The sequence below is a fragment of the Lissotriton vulgaris genome, unplaced genomic scaffold, assembly GCF_964263255.1.
Source record: "Lissotriton vulgaris unplaced genomic scaffold, aLisVul1.2 SCAFFOLD_1323, whole genome shotgun sequence".
Lineage (NCBI taxonomy): Eukaryota > Metazoa > Chordata > Amphibia > Caudata > Salamandridae > Lissotriton > Lissotriton vulgaris.
The window spans coordinates 83,086-102,605 of record NW_028253179.1 but is presented as its reverse complement, the minus strand read 5'-3'; the positions used below and the strand labels follow the sequence as shown (position 1 = coordinate 102,605).

The window sequence follows — 19,520 nt, the reverse complement described above, 5'->3', positions numbered from 1 at the left end:
ACCGATTCCATCTTCCGGTCCGCTCTCCCTCTAGCTCCGCCTCCCGCCCATCGGAGGGCCGATAAAATCAATTGTGCTGCCCTCGACCCCTGGGACACTTTGCCTGCTTGCCTGTTGTGCTGACAACTCATCCTTGGACCCGCGCTCACCTTCTGGACTCAGCTTTGCAGCTCGCTTCGCCGAGGGTCCAGCTGCTGACTCTGCCTGCTCTCTACTGGGGTACTTCAGGGCAAGCCTTGGGAGTCGGAAGGCTTGAGGGCTGCGAGTGTGCAGGGACTACCTGATCCAGGTGTCCCTGCGAGACCGATTCCATCTTCCGGTCCGCTCTCCCTCTAGCTCCGCCCCCCGCCCTTTCAAACTACCATAAACAGTGTGTGTTCTCCCGCAGCGCGGGACGCAGCTCGGGGCGAAGACCGGGCAAAGAGCGGGCCGTTTAAGGCCGTTCAAGGACGGCTGAGGACGGCCCTGGCCCTGAACCCCTGCCTTTTCGCCCTTAATCATCATTTAATGTCTAAGATGTCGGCCATGCGCAATAGAACCAGAAGTTGTGCGAAAAAAGCTACGGCGGTAGCACAGGTGACTGGACCTATAGATCTTTTTATTTCCCGTGTAAATGAGACTATTGACCAAAGCATTGTTTTACTGGAAAAGAGAGTCTCCATGGATCTTGCAAATGCTAAGCGCTCATCCTTGGGTTCTCTTGCAAATGCTAAATCACCCGCTTTGCAGTCTTCGAATAATTGTTCCCTACCCCTAACCATGCCCACTAATAGTGCTCCGACTGTACCAAATACTGTTGATTTATCGGTTGCCCCATCAGACTCAGACCCGTCCTTTGTTGATCTGGAGGTTACACCAGATCTAGAAGCCTGTCAGTCACCTGGCAAAGCGGCGCCGAGTCTGAGCGGGTTTAATGATGTGGAAACAGCTCCTGTACCTATAGTTCCTCGGGGAAGGGTTACCAATCTCCCAAAGGCTATATCTAAGAGTAAAAAGAAAGTAAAAGTAACAGTTAGGAATCACAATCTGATTTCCCCCACTCCACAAACGACATCAGGTATTCCTTGCTGGGTGCAAAACATGGTAACAGATTTAAAACTGGACCTTGAAGCCACATTAGCAGCACAAATCAAGCCTTTAATCTCCAAACTGGACAGGCTTACGTCTTTAATACATTCGAAATGGCCACATAAAACGAATGGGCAAGGGCCTGATCAGCCACAAGGGATTATAGAAGCAGCCCCTAAATGTTCATCATGTATCCAGCCCCCTAAAGATGTATTGAACAACGTTCAAGTAACCGTAGCCCCCGGGAACCCAGTTTTATCTCATTTGTCACAAACAGGGAATAATTCTGCTCAATCCACAACTATACCCACTCCGAAGGTGGTGGGTCCTATTTTGACTCACCAACACTCTGTTGTTGGTAATAATACCACCACTATTCAAGTAAAAGATGTTGTAGGGAAATCTAATACCCCTTTAGTACCTCTTCCTACGAACAAACCTGAAGGTCCTAAGCCAAAGCAGGCACGTTTTAGGTCAATTAATCTACCACCAGAGGTTTCCCCTTTTGTGGTTGTGTTGACAGCAGTCCCCCCGTTGAAGGAGGGAGTAAAAGAAACTTTCGTTGAGCTAAGAAATAAATGTGCTCAATGGCTCCACTTACATAAACCTCTACCTAACAATATGAACGGTGAAATTCTTACTGTGCGTAGAGGGGACTGGGTGGGCAGAAGCAAGAAAACAATAGTAGGGGATGTAATCACAGTTAATTTCAGGGATATAGGGGCAGCTAGTTATATATGTAATGCACCCAACAGTGGTCCTGCGACTCAAATTAACCCACTCCCTTTGTCTTATTTTTTACCGATGCCTTCAAGACCAAACCCTCCTTGTTCCACTCTCCAAAGTAATAGAGGATCTGTGTTTCCACCGCAACATGCTACTAAACCCTGGCAGCAACCACTACACCCTTCTTCTTTTTTTCCACATTATGATAATTTTCAGCAGCAGCCAATACATGCTCCATCTTTTCCACTGCACCATGTTAATCCTCAATGGCAACATCCCCCCCATTTTCCACCACCCCTATTTCAGCTTGCCCATCAGTGGCAGCAACCCTTTCAGCCACTACAACCAGTTAAACCCCAGTGGCAACAAACATGGCAGGGCTTGCCCCCTTCCCAAGATCCCTTGTACTCACAACTTGCCCATCCTAACAGATATGCAGTGTTAGACGAGGTAGATTGACTCAGCCCTACTGAAGCTTTGGATTTAAACATCTCTACGTCCTATTTAGATATGGCGAGTGCTTCTCCAGTTACACCTTTAGCCACATCTCCCGAACCCCCAATGGTGTCATCGCTAATACCCCTCCCGCGTATAGAAAATAGGGATAGCCTTGATGCATGTACAGCTACTGTTACCCTCAGATTAAGCCCAGATATCATCTCTCGGGAAGATGGTCCTACTTTATTACGAGCAATTCAGCCAGAGTCGCCTGTTGTTGGTAATTCAGGTAAACCAGCAGGACTCTCTCTTGTTTCCTGGAACATTGGTGGCCTTGCCAGCAAACTAGGTACACCCTTCTGGACCAGTTTTTTGGGGGAGGGATTGGATCTAATTCTGTTGCAGGAAACTTGGTGTCTGGACCCCATTAACATCGAAGGGTACGCATCGTACTGTCTCAGAGCCACTAAATCTAGCTCGGGTAGGGCTAAGGGGGGCCTTTTGTTGCTTTTATCTACCAAGCTGTGTGATTGTATGGTCAAATACAGCACGACAGTTGGGACCCATAGCCAAGTTATAAGGGTGGAGTGCAGGAAGAATATTGATTTAGTTGTAGTAAATTTCTACAACAATATTTTTGATGCTACCAGAGGGGATATTCTACCGCCTCTAGAAAGGGAAATTGCCAAAGCCCTTGGTATTTCGAAAAGAAAGGCCGAGGTTGTTTGGGCAGGGGATTTTAACCTGCAGCCCTGCCATTTGTCTAACGGGAATATCTGCGGCTTTGGTGCAGCAATGAGTAGCCATTGGGGGGGTTTGGGTGTGAGGGAGGATTCTCCTCACTTCCAACATTGCAGTTATGGTTCCACATTAAACAATATGCTAGTCACACTAGACATGACCCTGTTAAACTGTAACATAAACAACCAGGCAATAATATGCCCTACATTTACAGGTAGAGATGCAGGATCATTTATAGATCATATTCTGTTGTCTAGCAGTGGAGACTATACTGATCTGTATGTAAATGAAGAAAGTCTCAGTGACCATAACAGCCTTCGTGTCACCCTCCTGGGGCATGGTACCTCGACAGTTTCAGGTGGAAAATGTTCAACTGACTTAGTACCTATTAGACCGAAGGGTCTAAGGATTAAATGGACTGGATTAAATTCTAAGGTTAAGCAGAAGGAGGTTCTTACTAGCTGTAAGAACCAAATTAGTTTCTGTTTGGATGATGACTGTGACTCAGGCTGCCTATTAGCTCACTTTGTCTCCATGAACAGTATTATTGAAGGCATATTTACTAAGGCCCCGTTATCCAATTGTGGTCCGAAGCAGGGGTGGTTCGATAAGACCTGTATAATCGTCCTCCGTGATTTAAAGAATGCTTTAGGCACCAAACCACGCGATAAGGCGGATATACAATATTTTAGGGCTAGATATAAAATAGCAATTAATACTAGGAAAAGGGTATTACAGATTGAGGCGTGGGACAAGTTGAAGGAAGCAGCCGAGACTAAAAACTGCAAACTGTATTGGGAAACAATTAACAGCCCGTTTCTCAATAAAGAAGATGTTCCAGAATTAACATCTTATGTGGCATGTAGCGATTGGGTCAGTCATTTTTCCAAAATTTTCAATCCAGAAGGGTTATCTTCTGAGTCACTGTCACCTGAGTCTACCCCATGGCTACCCCTCCCGTTGGGAATAACATTAGAAGAAAGCCATGAAGCAATTTCTTTAAGCAAAGGAGGCAAGGCCCCTGGCCCCGATGGGGTCCCGCTGGATTTATACAAAGATGAACCAGCTTTATGGGCTCCCATCCTGGCGAGGATATTTAATTGTGCGGCAGAAACTAATTTTCCGCCCACTTGGGGTCAATCGGTCATTATTCCCCTACATAAGAAAGGTGACAAATCAGAGGCCTCTAACTACCGTCCAATTTCATTATTGGACGCCTCTGTAAAGGTGATGAGTAGGATTTTGCTCAAGAGGCTGGAAGACTGGGCAACTGATTTTAACATCTTAACTAGAGTCCAATATGGCTTTCGGAAAGGCCTGGGCACATTGGACCAATGTGTAAATCTGGACCTTTTAATTAACAAATATACTGTGGCCAAAAATGGCAACCTCTTTTTATGTTTTGCTGATTTGAGCAGCGCTTTTGATTTGGTTAACCACACCATTCTTTGGGAGGTTTTGCTTGATGCAGGGGCTCCGAGGGAAATAGTTCATTTTTTAGCTAGACTTTACGAAAAACTCTCCTGTAAGGTCCGCTATGGCACCCTTGGCGAATGTACCCCGTTTTTCAAAGTGTCTCGGGGCATACGCCAGGGATGTGTTTTGGCCCCGCTTTTATTTTCCCTCTTTATCAATGACGTTGACCGTTCCTTGGGTGACACCCCAGCAGATGCCCCCCTGATTGGTGGTAAACCTGTTCCGCTGTTACTTTACGCGGACGACGCTGTTCTTTTATCCCGAACACAGATGGGCCTTCAGCGCCTAATCGATAATTTTATGCAGTTTATTCAAGTAAGGCGGCTCCGCGTGAACAAAACCAAGACGTATGTTATGTCATGCGGTCGGGCAGCTAAGCAGGTAAAGCATACCTTTTTCCTGGATAAGGAAAAGTTGACTCCTGTCAAGTCCTTTTGTTATCTAGGAATTACATACAACAATAGTGGGTCTTGGGCCTCGGAATTTGATTCTATCAGACTAAAAATGCTGCGGTCTACTAGCAGTATTTTTCGTTTTGCCTCTAAACTTGGCTCACGAAGCATTTTAGACATGATGAACATATACAATGTTTGTTGTGTCTCCTCTGCACTGTATGGGGCAGGTGTATGGGGCCATAGTGAGGGCACATCCCTGCAGAAGGAGGAAAACAAGTTTTTAAGGAGGTTGTTATGTGTTCCCCCTTCTGCCTCCATCCAGCTGATCCATGAAGAAGTCGGGATCGAGTTCATTTCTGACTTAGCAGCAGTCCGGCCACTTTTATTGTGGCGTTCTATTTGGGCTAAGCCAGAGACTCGATTTACTCAGGATATTATTCTTGATTGTATAGGCTTGGACCACTCTTCACGCATACAGTGGTTGAGATACATCCACCGTTGGTATCTCCTTCTTTTTAATATTGATGTGTTCCGTGAGCCTGAAGAGGTTGTTTCTATCTCAAAAAAAGAAATTAAGACAACGTTTCTAAACTTCCGAAAGACAGAGCGAGATAAAATTTCTGGCAATCTTATTACCGTGAAATTTTATAAAGATTTAAATTTGACTTCGGGGTTCCAATCCTATCTTGCGTATGTGACCCGTCCCTCTCATCAGTATGTTTTAACACGTGTCAGATTGGGTATTGTTCACCATCTGGTTGCATTTCCAAACACAAGAACCAGTTCAGATATACCCTGTCCGTGTGACAGTATTTCTCGGCAGAGTAGTTGCCACTTTTTACTTTTCTGTAAATTTTTTCATTTTTTCAGGTTAAAATACCTTAAGCCAATTTTTATTAAATATAATATCCGTACTACAGAAACAGCACTGATACTTTTATCCTCATTAGAGAATGAGGAGATCTGCTTTTTTCTGGCTACTTCTATTCTGAAGTGTACAGCTGCCAGGAAAAGTATTGTACTATAATATTTTTATACTTACCTGTCTGTACCTATGTTATACAGCTGCCAGGAATCGTATTATGTTGGTATTACTGTTTACACTCCTGTCTGTATATATACGCCTTCAAGTTTTATATCAATTTTTATAATTAAGGTATTATTCTTATTTGTTGATGTCCACAGTATATTATGATTATTTAAACATTTTGATGTACAGCTGCCAGGAAAGGCCTATTGAGTAATCCTTACTGATCTCCTGTCTGTTCATTTATGAATGTCTTGCATTTTATAATAGTACGTTGACTCAAAATGGCAAGATTACTTATTAATTTTTGCACTCCAGCCTTTTGCGCATCGTCTTCCCATCTTTTCTTATAAGTGTTCATATGGTGATTTTAAACATTTTAACTATGTATCTTTTGCTTGTATGATTTGTATGTACAAATCGAATAAAAGCTTTTTGAATTGAATTGGATGCAATTAATGCACTAAACGTTTCATTTCAGAAACACACAGCAAGGATTTTTTTCAGCCTTCTTAGCTGTTTCGGATTTCTGTTATGTTGTTCCACAAACATGTGTTTTTATATTACCTGCAAATGTCTTCTTTGACATGCTGTTTTTCTACCTTTCCATTTGCAAAATATCCTAATATCAAATAGAGTCTTTGCGAAGAAAGTCCTGTACAAGAACCATACGGGAAATAACAGCTTTTACATTTATTTATTTAAATATTTTAATAGCAATAAACACGTCATTGACGACATCAGAGAGCTTTGCAAATTTGCAAGATGGTAAACTTGGGCAGTATACTTATATGCAAAGAGCAAATAAATTACGATAACAGGAGTAAGTGGTACAATGTTAAAGTTATTTTTACAAGCATGATTAGACTTAGGGAAAAGGGTGTGTTTTCTTTAGTTTTCACGAATTTTCGAAGTGAGATGGAAAGTCCTGGACACAGGGAGCTGTTTTACTCTCTCAGTCGAATGGGGTTGTTTAATAGGATTTCCACTGGGGGGTACTATACCAGATTGTAGGAGAAGCATCCGCACATAAACAAGCGCATACTGTAATTTCTAAAATTATATGAATAGAAGAAAAAAAAGTTTCCGCCACCCATTTAATCATAATTTTTCATTGTACGTGAATAGTATGCCTTCTTGGTCATACGTGCTGTGTACGTTGTGCGTGAATAGAATCATGCCCTCTCGGCCATACGTGACGTTGCACAAAGGGGTTTTTATAGTGCGCTTAAGGCAGCATGGTTCTTTTTCGTTCCATTCTCTGCAGATCCCGTCTTGCAGCTGAACTGACCCCCCAGGGTCTGATGAATTCTCCACAGCACGAGCCGGATTGAGAGGCCGAGTATCCCAGCTCCCGACCCACCGCTCTGCAGCACCTGCTGGAATTAAAAAGACTGCCGCGGATTGTGTGTGAAATGCCACTCCAAGAATGCGAGGCTCGGAAAGGTTAACGGATTCACCTACCAAAGGAAAACGGGAGTTTTTCAGAACTGCTGAAAGGAAATGGCGGTCGCTAGTGCTGGCAGCGACCGAACAACTAGCCGAGACATTATGAATGCAGGCCTTTGAATGAAGGCTTGATGTGTCACTTCCAAACCAGGCACGTCACGGCTCCTCGGAAGAGCATCCGCGTGAAAAGAGAGATGTAAACACATCCAGCTTTTGATTCTTATCTTCCCCGCTCCGCCAGTGAAGTCATCTCCGCGCGCGCTGTGTGGCGCGTGCTGGCGCGATAAAGATGGCATTTGAAACAAAGCTCGCCAGCCCCTGGAGACAGGCAGACTTTTTTTATTGCGCCCCATCACTGTCAACAAAGATAGCTCAGAGTGCGTTGTCTGCGCTGCTCTTCTCTGCCAGGGATAACAGGTGGTACTTTTTTGTTATTATGTTTTAAAGAAAATATGCGAACGAACAACGAAAATGAATATTTAATTCAGAAACAAACACGTTGGATTGCAGAGTTTGGCGTATGGTGATGACGACATGCAGTAGCTCTTGCTTTGTGTGACAGCTTTAGAAGGACAACGGAGGGCAAGGCCATGGAATAGAAGAACCTGGAGAGCTCTATTTTTTCGAGATCGTCTTCCTAACAAAATACAAAATCCTCCCCATTTCACATAATTAATTACCACACACTTCCTGATCTCTTCTTCTTCTTCTTCAACAGACCACTTTCCAACCTTCACCAAGTTATGCAGTAAACCTAGTCAAGTTCATTGGCACGTTGAAGTTTTCTTAGGGTAACAGGAGTGTCATGAAAAACAGCAAATTATTAAAAATACATAAAAAAATACCTGCATCAGATGTGCTTAAATAAAGCTGCATAAATAAGCTTGCAGGATCCAGTGGCAACGTCTTTCTTGAATGCTGGGGATTGAAAACATTGTCCTACAGACTTAGGGCCTCATTTTATATTTGGGGGGCTGTACAGCGTTATGCCAGGGAAGTAGAGACAAGTTTTCTTCTTCCCCAGAAGACTGCACCCCCATATTTAGAGTTGTCCAGATGCCCGGCCAAGATTTATTTGCCTTCGGAAGAGACGCTGCCACGGTAAGTCCTTTGAAGGCACTGTAAGTTTGATAAGCAGCAATCATCAAGTTTGATCAGCAGCCAATCATCATTTTACAACAGTAAAATTCCAAAGCGAAAGTCTGTATTCGAAAAATAAAAAACATATAACATTGACATAAAGGAATACATGATGCCAGAATGTGTTAGCAGGTACTTTGATAGGGAGGACGCCAAGTGGCTGAGATGTAATGCACAAGGGGCGACTTTTATCCATATGAGATAGAGCTGCCAATCCTTGACACAATACTGGCAGGAGGTAACCCGGGAGACAGCTAGGATAACAGAGAGGGTAATCCCATGTACCCAGACACACGTCCTGTTTAGCCTGTTCCCACACACCACAAAACTAAGACCACAGATAGGTTTCAGGACCTCGCCTTCATACTTGCTAAGCGGGAAATCACTAGCAGATGGAAGGCGACAGACGGCCCCAATATTCATAGATGGATGCGAGAGGTGGTGAAATGGGCGGGGTGTGAGGGCAGGGTCTTCCTCCTCAATGCGAGACAGGGTATAGGCAAGTTGGAAAGAGCTCGAGCATGGGAGGTTCTGATGGAGGAAACGCGGAGCGATGACTGAGAATTATAGAGCTAATTGAACGATTGTAGGAGTGAGCAGTGCTGTGAGGGAGGGGGCATAGGTGTTGGTTAACTTGTTAGGGGATGGTGGGAGGACGGAGAAAAACAGAATGTGGATAGAAGACGCCTTATTGTGCAAAAGACAGGCCAGCTGGAACTAAGGACCATACTGACATAGGTATACACTATATGTAACGGGATTCAATGATCCTGAAAATACTATGTATTTATCTTTCCAACTATCAGCGACAGGGCTGAGTGAAATGTAAAAGGCAATAACGTTTGTTTAAAAAAAAAACATTGACATAAAGGAAATTTTCTCCCAGGGTGTGGGAGTCAATAAAAAAAAATCCTATATGGGCCAATCAGGCTTTTCCTGGTGGCCCGACCAGGAAAAAAAGCACATCAGACTGTCCACAGTAAGTAGTGCGGACACTCTAAGGTATTTAGACCAACTGCCCGAATTAGACTGTCAGTTTTGCAGACCGGGTACTCCACCACATTTGTGTAGGAGTACCTTTTCCACCAAATTCTGAATCAGGTTCTCAATTTCTTAACCTAAATAATGTGTGTTAGAAGAGATCAAGCAAGTATTCAAGAACGGGGAAACCCTGCATTTCAACAGCCTTTCGTAGTTCACTCAGACAAACAATGGTACCAAAGGATTAATTCAGAAATGTTTGCACAATTCAGTTTAGCAAAAATTCAAATGTCTAGACATTTTCATTTGCTGTAATTTAACATATGTGATTATAAGAACCATAAATCAGTTCTCAATACATTGGATCATATATATTGAATTTATACATAAATATAGCATTTGTAAAGGTGCCACATAGAACCTGTGGGGGTAAATAACTGAGCTACTAAATCGCAATACACTTGAGACATTGGGAGAATTTAAACATTAGGACCCGTACCCTCCAGTTCTGCCCCCGCCTCCCTCCACATGATTACCCAAGCAATATTCCCCACATTTGTAATAACCAAAGACTCTGGTGGGGTAAAAAAGGCCATGTTTAATCTACACATTGGATAAACATGACAAGCATAAAAACATGCATAATTGGTAATCATAATCACATTTCTTTATTCTGACATTTCATGTCCTTATCACATTCCCAGCCCTAAGGGAGGAGCCCCATCTGGCTCGCATCTCGCACTGGGTATCCTATGCCAGGTGCCGTGCACCTGCCCCTCAGAGTGGTGGGCCCGTACCCCTGATCCTTGTCCGGCCTTACCAGGGCCCACCCCCCTACCACCAGGCTGCCCTGGGACGCCCGGGAGGCACGAATTCTGTCGCCCTAGCCTCCCCAGCCGGTGGTGACTTCCTCCCAGAGGAGAGCTCACCATATCCCCCCTCAGGGCCGGCCTATGGAGTCCGTCAAGCGGCCTCCCATCAACCACTGTTTATTGATCGCAGGTCACATTTCCGCAACAACGCTCCTCCCCCAATCGCTATTCTACAGGGACGGGTGGGTGGGAGTTGATTGAAGATGGCTGCTCCTGTTCGCGATGGCGCCAATAACGGAGCACTATGCAGTCCTGGAGTGGTGAGGGGAACAGAGACCCCGGTCACAGGGACTTGACCCTAAATAGGCCAAAGGTCTCCGCCCCCCCACCACTCCGGACGTGCGTCATCGCCCCTTTGACCCGGATGTACTGGGGCGGCCGGCCGCCGATTGGCGGCCCGGCCGCCCAACCACCACGATTGCTGGGCGGGGCCCAGAGGTGCCGGGTCCTAAGGGCGTGCCTCGCGATACTCTGCCCCTGGCAATGTCTTCCAAAAACCCTTCTTGATAATCTTCCTCCTTGTATAAGATAGCAGCTGCAAAAAGAAGAATTAATGGACAGAATGCAGAACAATGTCATACATTCACCTCAGTACTGAGATCTGGGCCTAAATCTATTTTTTGTGTGCTCACCATGTCATTCCAGTTTTGACCCAGCCATATGCAAATCAGTCTTGCGCCCAATGGGAACAGTCCAACCCAAACTGCCAGACAGCTTCAAAAACATGTAATTCATGTAACTTTCAGGAAATAGAACCATCTAAATCCTGTCCAGATTTTCATGTGCTCTTCCTCACTCCATTGGCTTGCACCATTTTTAATGTAGACTTGTTGCATAAATGCCAAAAGCCATCGGCCATGAAAATGCAACACCGTCTGCCTCATCGAATGAAATGAAACATTGGCAACCTCTTAGTGTTATTATCATTTTATTTTCATGGTCCTGGCGCAGTTTTGTTTAAGGGGTTGGGTGGGGGTGGGCCGGTATGGGCTTGGCTTTCAGCCAGCAGGGGGAGGAGTGTTATGTTCACTTAAGTGCGCACAATGATTTGGTTGCCGTTTCAGGGGTGTAAACCTCCTGAACCTTCTCCTACTTCAAAGCTGTGGCTAAGTAAAAATATTTGACCCAGCTCAGTACATCTCTAGACCTGTGGAAGACTCAGAAGGACTGTTGTGCTGCTCTGCTGCAAAAAAGACTGCTGCTCTTTTGCCCTGCTGCCTGAGTGAAAAGGACTGGAACTGCATACTGAATCCAAGAGCACCAGAATGACTCTTAAGGCAAGTTGGCTGTGTTCCTGATCAGAGCCTCAAGGACAGAAGAGGCTCCAACGACCTTGAAGCCAGCACCTGGACTCTACGAACCATGAGTCTTGCCCCCCATTCCGAGTTCTGCCATCCAGCCCTAGGCCTTTGGCAATGGGTCTGAAGGCGCTCTGCCAGCAAAGTCGTGGTCCAAACAGAGCCAATGCAGTGCAATGCATTTCAGCTTTGTATCAGAACTACCTATGCGTGATGCATTCCCAATGCAGGACCCCAAGCTCTTCAGAACCGCTGCTGCATGACGCCTTCTCAACACAGGACCTCGCACTTCTGCCCAGCAGCTCCACGAACATGCTGCTGCACGACCCATCCTCGAAGCAGGAGCTCTCATCGCAGCCAGCATCCCATCAGTGCCACCACTGCATAACACATCCTCTACAAAGGATCTTGTACAACCTAGATATAAGGTACTTTGTTCAGTGGGCCTAAGATGGTCACAAGATCCAACCCGCACCTCAACACAGTCCGCCTAAACTTGTGACTTTATTACTGTTTAAGGTGCTGCATAAATACTTTACACATTGCCTCTAAGTTAAGACTGACTGCTTTAGCGCCAAGCTACCATAAGGTTAAACACAGGTTAATTTGGGATTGCTTGTGACTTCATCCTGACAGAAATTGTGGTTTCACCGCCCACACCCCAGAAACCCAATTTCCTACATTATGTATCATTGCCAGTTCCAAGTCCTTTATAATTTGTGTGGGGAGTACTTTTTACTGATTGATGCAATTTACAAGTTCATATTAAGTTGAAATTTGTTAGGCAGTAACGAATAAATGAGGGGTATGTTGGTATTATGATATTCATGGTAAAAATCTTCGTGAGTGGTAAAGGGCACATTTTAAATGTTCTGTCCATCATGCATGTTTCACATTGGCTTAGATTTAGCAGGTTGTTCTCAGTTGCAAATACGATTATTCTTTTGTTGCTATTGTGATTGTTGTGTAGGAGGAAAGGGTCATAGTTATGTATAGTGTTTAGGTGTTCTGAAATCTGCATATCTTTGTATCCTTTATGGGCAGTAGTGGTTTGACGTGTGGCTTGATTAGTATTTGATATTAGTATTTTTTTAGTAGGAATTACTGTTATCTAACCTGTAATATGCTCAGGTACTAGAAGAAAGAACAATTGATGGACAGAATGCAGAACAATGTCATACATTCACCCCAGTACAGAGATCTTGTCCTAAATCCATCGTTCTTTTGCTCCCCCTGCCATTCCAGTTTGAACCCAACCATATGCAAATCAGTCTTGACCCTGTGCCTAATGCGAACAGTCCGTACTGCCAGGCCAGGTCCTCCCTGGACTGGAAACAAGCATCCCAGGACCGGTTCAAGGTTTCACCCCTCATCAGCCAGGATAGCTTGACTCCAGTAGCATGGAGAGCACAGGACCCACGTCTGGGCATACCTGTCCCACTCGGGGTGACAAATGCAAAAGAACAATTGATGGACAGAATACAGAACAATGTCATACATTAAACCCAGTACAGAGATCTGGGCCTAAATCCATCGTTTTTTGCTCCCCATGTCATTCCAGTTCGAACTCAGTCATATGCATATCAGTCTTGACCCTGCACCCAATGGGCACAGTCCAGCCCGAACTGCCAGGCCAGGTTCTCCCTGGACGGAAAACAAGATACTAGAACCAAAACCGGTCCCAGGATGCTTGTTTCCGGTCCAGGGAGGACCTGGCGTGGCAGTTCGCTCTGGACTGTTCCCATGAGGCACAGAGCTAAGACTAATTTGCATATGCTGCATCTAAACTGGGCTGGCATGGTGAGCAAATGAACAATGGATTTAACCCAGATCTATTGACTGGGGGAGAAGGTTTGGTTTGCTTTGCATTCCATCCATCAACTGTGTGTCTTTTGCAGGTACTAGAAGAACCTGTCTTTTAAAAGTTTAGCAGTGGGTTCTTTGGAACTAGTGCTTGCCTCTTTTAGATCTTGAAGTATGTACCTTACCACCTTTGTTAAAATTTGGGGATTGTGTTTTCTTATGTTAATTACATTGTAATTTTTCATTGTAGCTCTCCCCTAACAAGCAATTGCATAATATTTAGTACATTTCCCATTCACCTTCACCATTCTTGTGGTTTCCTTGCTATATATGCATCCCATGTGCGAGAACAATTGTTTGCCTTTATGTGATATGATATATGTGGCTCTTTATACCATTCTGTCTGAAAGTGGCAACATTGTAAAATATATATATATATATATATATATATATATATATATATATATATATATATATATATAAACGTTTATTGTGTGTTAATATAATTGAAATATGTTTTTAAATGGTTTACTTCTTATATTTACATATGTGCTGTTGCTTTAAGTTGCACTTGATTTTCTTCTGGTAATATTTGATGTTGTTGATTTGGTTCAGGTGGGCATTCTTTTTCTGTTAGTGAGAAAATGTTTGTTTCATGTTAAAAAAATATAGGTTTGGTTAGTTTTGGGGATGGTGGTGTTTTAGGGTTAAGTTTAACGTGTAATGGTTGTCTTATTTATATATTTGTTTTTATTGTATTCACTTTGAAAGTTAATTTTTCCAGGTTGCGAGTATGGAGTTGGATTTTTTAGTGTGCAGTATTTCTATTTTTGCTGAAGTGTTCCTTAAAAAACCAAGAATTTACACATAATATATGACAGACTTTAGTAATGTATTTATGTATTTGCATTCCAAAATTATATTAGGTATCATTGGGCCCAATTGCAGAAATATGGAGTGAGGCACGCCTTAGTAAACTTGGCAATCTTTTTTCCGTAAATGGGCTGGTAAAGTTTGAAAATTTACAAGAGCAATTTGGGTTGGAGAATATAGATTTGTTTATCAGCATGGCAGTATATCACCTCTGTCTAGCCTCTGCTTGGCTGGACCTAAAACCACCTGGTTTTCAGCAATGGCTCACTCGGCTAACCTCTAATTATAATTTAGAGAAAGCTATTTATTCAAGGAGGGGAACCCGTTCTTGGCAAACAGGACTAGAAATCTGGGCACCCATGACTAAATGTCTTGCGAAGAAAGGATGTGTAATGAAATAATTTTTGGTGTAACTTATAAAAACTAATGTGGGGAGTCGTAAGAGAATGACCAACTCTCCGGGAGGTGGGGGGCCGCAAGGGTAGTTAAGGGGTGGGGGAGGGCTTGAAAATATACAATGCAATAGTGTTTACTCTTTACAGCTGTGTTACCTTTTGGTTCTTCGCCTTTTTTTTTCATTTTTCTTGATATTCTGTCATCAAACCTTTCTTATATATGTGAATAATTGTATCTGTGTTTGAATTTATTATTAGGACGTTTCTTTACTTACTGGTATTTTTGTGTTAAATTAAGAAAAATAAATTAATGATTTAAAACTTTTTTGTCTCCTTATTTTCGATGATATTTTAATTCTCAATATTTTTGTGTTCAATATTGTTAATTGCAGATATTTTTAACTGTGATATGTCACTTATATTTTTTGGGGGGTTGTTAAGTATACTATGGTGATATTTTTGTAATCAATATTTTTTGAAAATATTTTGGTGAATCATTATTGTTTTTCTTGATATTCTGTCATCAAACCTTTCTGAATCTGTAGATGTTTATGCTTCGGAGTGGTTTCCCAGTAGTATACCTGGAATTGTTTGAGAATTCATAAAAAGCCTAACATTTGCTACAAATGCAGGGCTGACTCGGTGGAAGCATATTTCTGACCTTCTCTCTGGATCAGTTCCTTCGTGTGGCATGGTATTGCTTAACAAATTAGGCAAACACATGTATAAAACATACTGAAAGGAATGAAAAGTTTCAAGTGCAGATGAGCTTAGACCTGGGGATGGGTAGGTTTTCCATCTTCTGGTAAACACCTTGAGGATGCATTGTTTTCAGAGATGCATATTTCAAGAAATTGTATATCTCACCAAAAAAATTTTTTTTTATTATTAGCATAATATTTCATAAGTAAACTATTGGCGACCTGATTAGTGAAGACATATGGAAGCTAGATACACAGCCATAAAATGAGCCACATTGCAAGCTTTTGCCAGTAGAATGAGCGATGTCTTAAAGATGTATTGTCTCATTTCCTTGATTCTTAACCACTATGCATTAAGGGAATGGTGATGATGGGGTCTCCATGAGTAAACATGAGCAATGTTCCTTACGTTCTGACATTAATGGTGGAAAATTGACCAATAAATTTACCTTCAAGAGATACAAAATTCCATAGTATGTTGTAATCGTAAAGATAAGAAATGAAAAAAATAGGAGCTGTATTTGGCATTTGTAGGCACTTTCTAAGAGGGGAAACAACTACACCCTAATAGCGTTTATGTTTTTATTATTTTCATTAGGATCTGTATTCAGCATCGTCACAGGCTTTTGAGAAGCTGATCAAAGAACTCCTTCTGAGAACTCTGCCCACAATTACCACAGTCTCCTTAGGAGAGTGTGAACTTCTGAGGCAGGAAATGCAACAAAACCTGATGCTCGAGTTGGAAAAGGCAGACGACCAAAGGAAAAGAAGTTTGAAACTTTTTCAGGAGCAGCTGCTGCAAGAAAAACAGGTACAGATACATTAAAATGACATGCTGTATATGTGGAATGAGTGAGTGCAAGCTAACTTGATAGGTGTTGCTCTGAAAACCTGTTTAGAGGAGCGGTACCCTAGTCATGGTCCAATCTAACAAATGAACAGTAGTTGAGGGTCGCCATTCCATCGCTGCTGCACAGCTTGGCTATATATTTCTGAAAGATCTATAAGCTTATTAAAGTGCACTAGAAAGAGTTCTAAAAGTTGATTTTGTACTGTTAATCTTAAAAACATAATTTTTTAGTGAGGTATTGAAACACCTAATCTCCTCAATAGAAGTCTAAGGACACACTGTAGATAATTTAATATTTGTTTAGTGACCGCAGCATCAATCAAAAATGATGTACATGGTATCTATAAAAGTCACTGGTGCTGAGAGACCCATACTCTCTGCCATGTGAACGAGAGAAGAAATCATAACTCAATCACAAGCCTGACATAAAATACGGCAAGAGCAGAATTGGTACCCTATGTAAATAAACGGAATGGTAAAAGGGAAAGAGTCATGCTGGCCCTACATAGATAAAGTCAGACCTCACCTTAATAGGCAATGGCACAGCGAATACCTAAAGGCAGAGCCTATGTGTACTGCATGTGGAATGGCTGCACCAGATCTTGTGAGTGTACTAGATGGTGAACAATAAAGCCGAAGTGGGCAAAGACTAAACAAACAATAAATACACAGATATGTACTATACTGTAGGTCCTATTTTATGTGCTAGGTATTGGTGATTAAATGTAAAGGGTTGGGGGAAACTAAGAAATGAAAACAAATATCTTTCCATAAGGAGAAACAAATTTAATCTAAAATGGATGAAACAAAAAGTGTTAAAGAATGCTTCAGAAGACTGGGACAGCAGTCAGGATGAGGCAAGCCAAAGTGGCTTTCATAGGTGAACATTAAGGGCATTTATCCCATGTGGGATTTTGGAGTTCAGCAGAATTTTTAGGTACGTTGTCTATGATAAAGTACATAAGGTCTTGGGCCTTGCCTGCATGGCAGGAATTAATGTGCCTTGCAACAGGATAGGCCTGGTCATCATGCGTTATTGCCCTCAAATGTTGTAGTATGCGTATGTGTACAGGATGTATTGTACTACCTACGTACCGTTTGTTACAAGTACATTGCAGTATATAGACCGCAAAGTCAGTTTTACAATTGTAGCTCCCACGGTAGTAAACTTTATTGTTTAGTTAATTAAAACCATAACAAAACATAGATGAGGAGAATTTAACATTACAATAAAATCGATAAAATTCTACTTAGTACAGTTTAAGATACAAAAATTTAAGATGATGCTAGTCGGAGCGTTATCCGATTGCTCGTCGTAAAAATAGTTAGTAATACTAAAAATCTTATTTTAAAATATCAAGAGCTTTCAGCTGCTTTTCAAAGGCTATCAAGAACTTTATAAATTTGCAATTGATTATTGGGTCTGTTGAGTCTAAGGCACCAATAATGGCCGATCTACAGGTGCGTAGACCTTTGGCCTTAAAAGTGTTCTTTAAAAAAAGTGTTTGCTCCCGGGTCAGTGTTTTGCAGTGGCATGTAATGTGGATTATATCTTCTTTTGTAATGCCACATAGTCGACAGGTGTTTGCATCTGAGCGTTTCCAGACAGGTTCGTCATCCAGAGTTGGTAGTTTGCCGAATCTCACTGCCATGAGCTTTTTTTTTTATAAATACAGAGTACGTTTATGCAAGGTAGGTAGCCGGGGTGAGATTGTTATAACTGTTAATCACGGTCCATGAGTGGGAGCGGGCGGCAAAGGTGGCTTTATCGGTAATTAATGAATGAAATTTGGCTGATTTTTTTAGGCCTGTTTAAAGGACGTGAATGGTAGGTTTTTTTCCCACAAGGTTACCGTGCAAGTTTGCTCCAGAGCGTCAGTCAGATATTTGTTTGCAGAAGAATTTTGTTGATTTTCTAATTCCTGCCATAACAAGCTGTCCAAGGTGTTATTTGTAGAGTTCGTTTTAATTCTATACCAAACTCTAATGCTTGTATAGAGTCTTCCCAATGTCTCGTTCATCAGGCCGAATTCTAAACGCGTCTGGGCAGGTGAAGCTGAGCGTGGGAGTTGCACTGTACGACGGTTGGTTATTGACATTGTTTTTGTCTTAGATAAATTCAGAGTAAGGTTATTTGCCATAAAAAATTGTGATGTTACTGCCAGTAGTCTAGACAGGCCCACTTTAGTTAGGCTCATAAGCACAATGTCATCGGCGTAAGCTAAATGGGTAAGATGAAAATTACCAAGTTTCGGTGCGTGCGCATTACAGATGTTTAAATTTCCCGAGAGGTCAGATATGAATAGGTTAAAAAGCTGTGGTGCTAAAACGCAACCCTGTTTTAGTCCGATCGATGTGTATACTTTTCTTGATAGATGTGATCCGTCCCCTAGCTTGATTTGCTTCCACGTATCTGTGTAGAATAGGAGTAGCCCCCTCAGTATTTTTTCGTGAATGGCCCAAGCTTTCAGTTTCGCCCAAAATAGCGTTCGGTCAACGCTATCGAATGCCATCTTCAGGTCGATAAAACAGAGGTTCAGGTCCTGCTTCGAACGCTGGCATTTTTCCGCTATCATGGTTATTGTTAGTATATTAGACGTAGTTCTGATGCCAGCTCTAAAGCCGGTTTGGTTTATAGGGATTATTGCTTTTTCATCTGCCCAATTTACTAGGTCTTTTAAGAGGAGAGAGGCAAAGTATTTAGCTTCGATGTCCTGGAGTGTTATTAGGCGGTAATTTAAAGGGTTGGCTCTATCTCCTCCTTTGTGTATTGGGGTGATGATAGAGCCTTTCCAGCTTTCTGGGATGCGGTTGTAACTTTGAACATCTGTAAAGAGCTCTTTGAAATGTTGTGCCCAAAAATCTGGTGCATCCTTAAAGGCAATTTGTGGGATGCCATTCGGGCCTGGCGCTCCATTACTTTTTCCCTTTCTGATAATGGTGATAATCTCGTCAGCCGTGTACCAGCCATCTGTGGCTTCAGCACATGTATTTGTCCTTTGTGCCGTTGTCGTGCAGTCAGTGTTGTGATGTTCTTCACAGCTGTTTAAATGTGATTCAGCTGGTTCCAATATCAGTTCAGGAGCTATCCATCGGTTTCCTTCAAATTTTGTCGACAGGAAAGTTGACCACACCGTTTCTTGAATATTTGAGGACAGAATATTACGTGGCCTTGTCAACTGGTTTATTATGGTCCAAAATTTATCTGAATCCTGTAACTTAAAGCTGGCCAGTGTGTTAATCCAAAAGTCGTAGTTTGCCTTCTTTTTCAGCTCCCAGATCCCTTT

At 42.5% G+C, this 19,520-nt stretch overlaps 1 protein-coding gene across 1 annotated transcript in view; it reads left to right on the top strand.

Moving 5' to 3' along the window:
• LOC147661127 (evC complex member EVC-like) overlaps positions 1–19,520 on the top strand; it is a 354,890-nt gene that overhangs the window by 334,554 nt on the left and 816 nt on the right. Inside the window, exon 12 of the mRNA XM_086951302.1 lies at positions 15,982–16,194. Coding sequence (XP_086807428.1) covers positions 15,982–16,194 — 213 coding nt within the window. The remainder of the gene's footprint in view (positions 1–15,981; positions 16,195–19,520) is intronic.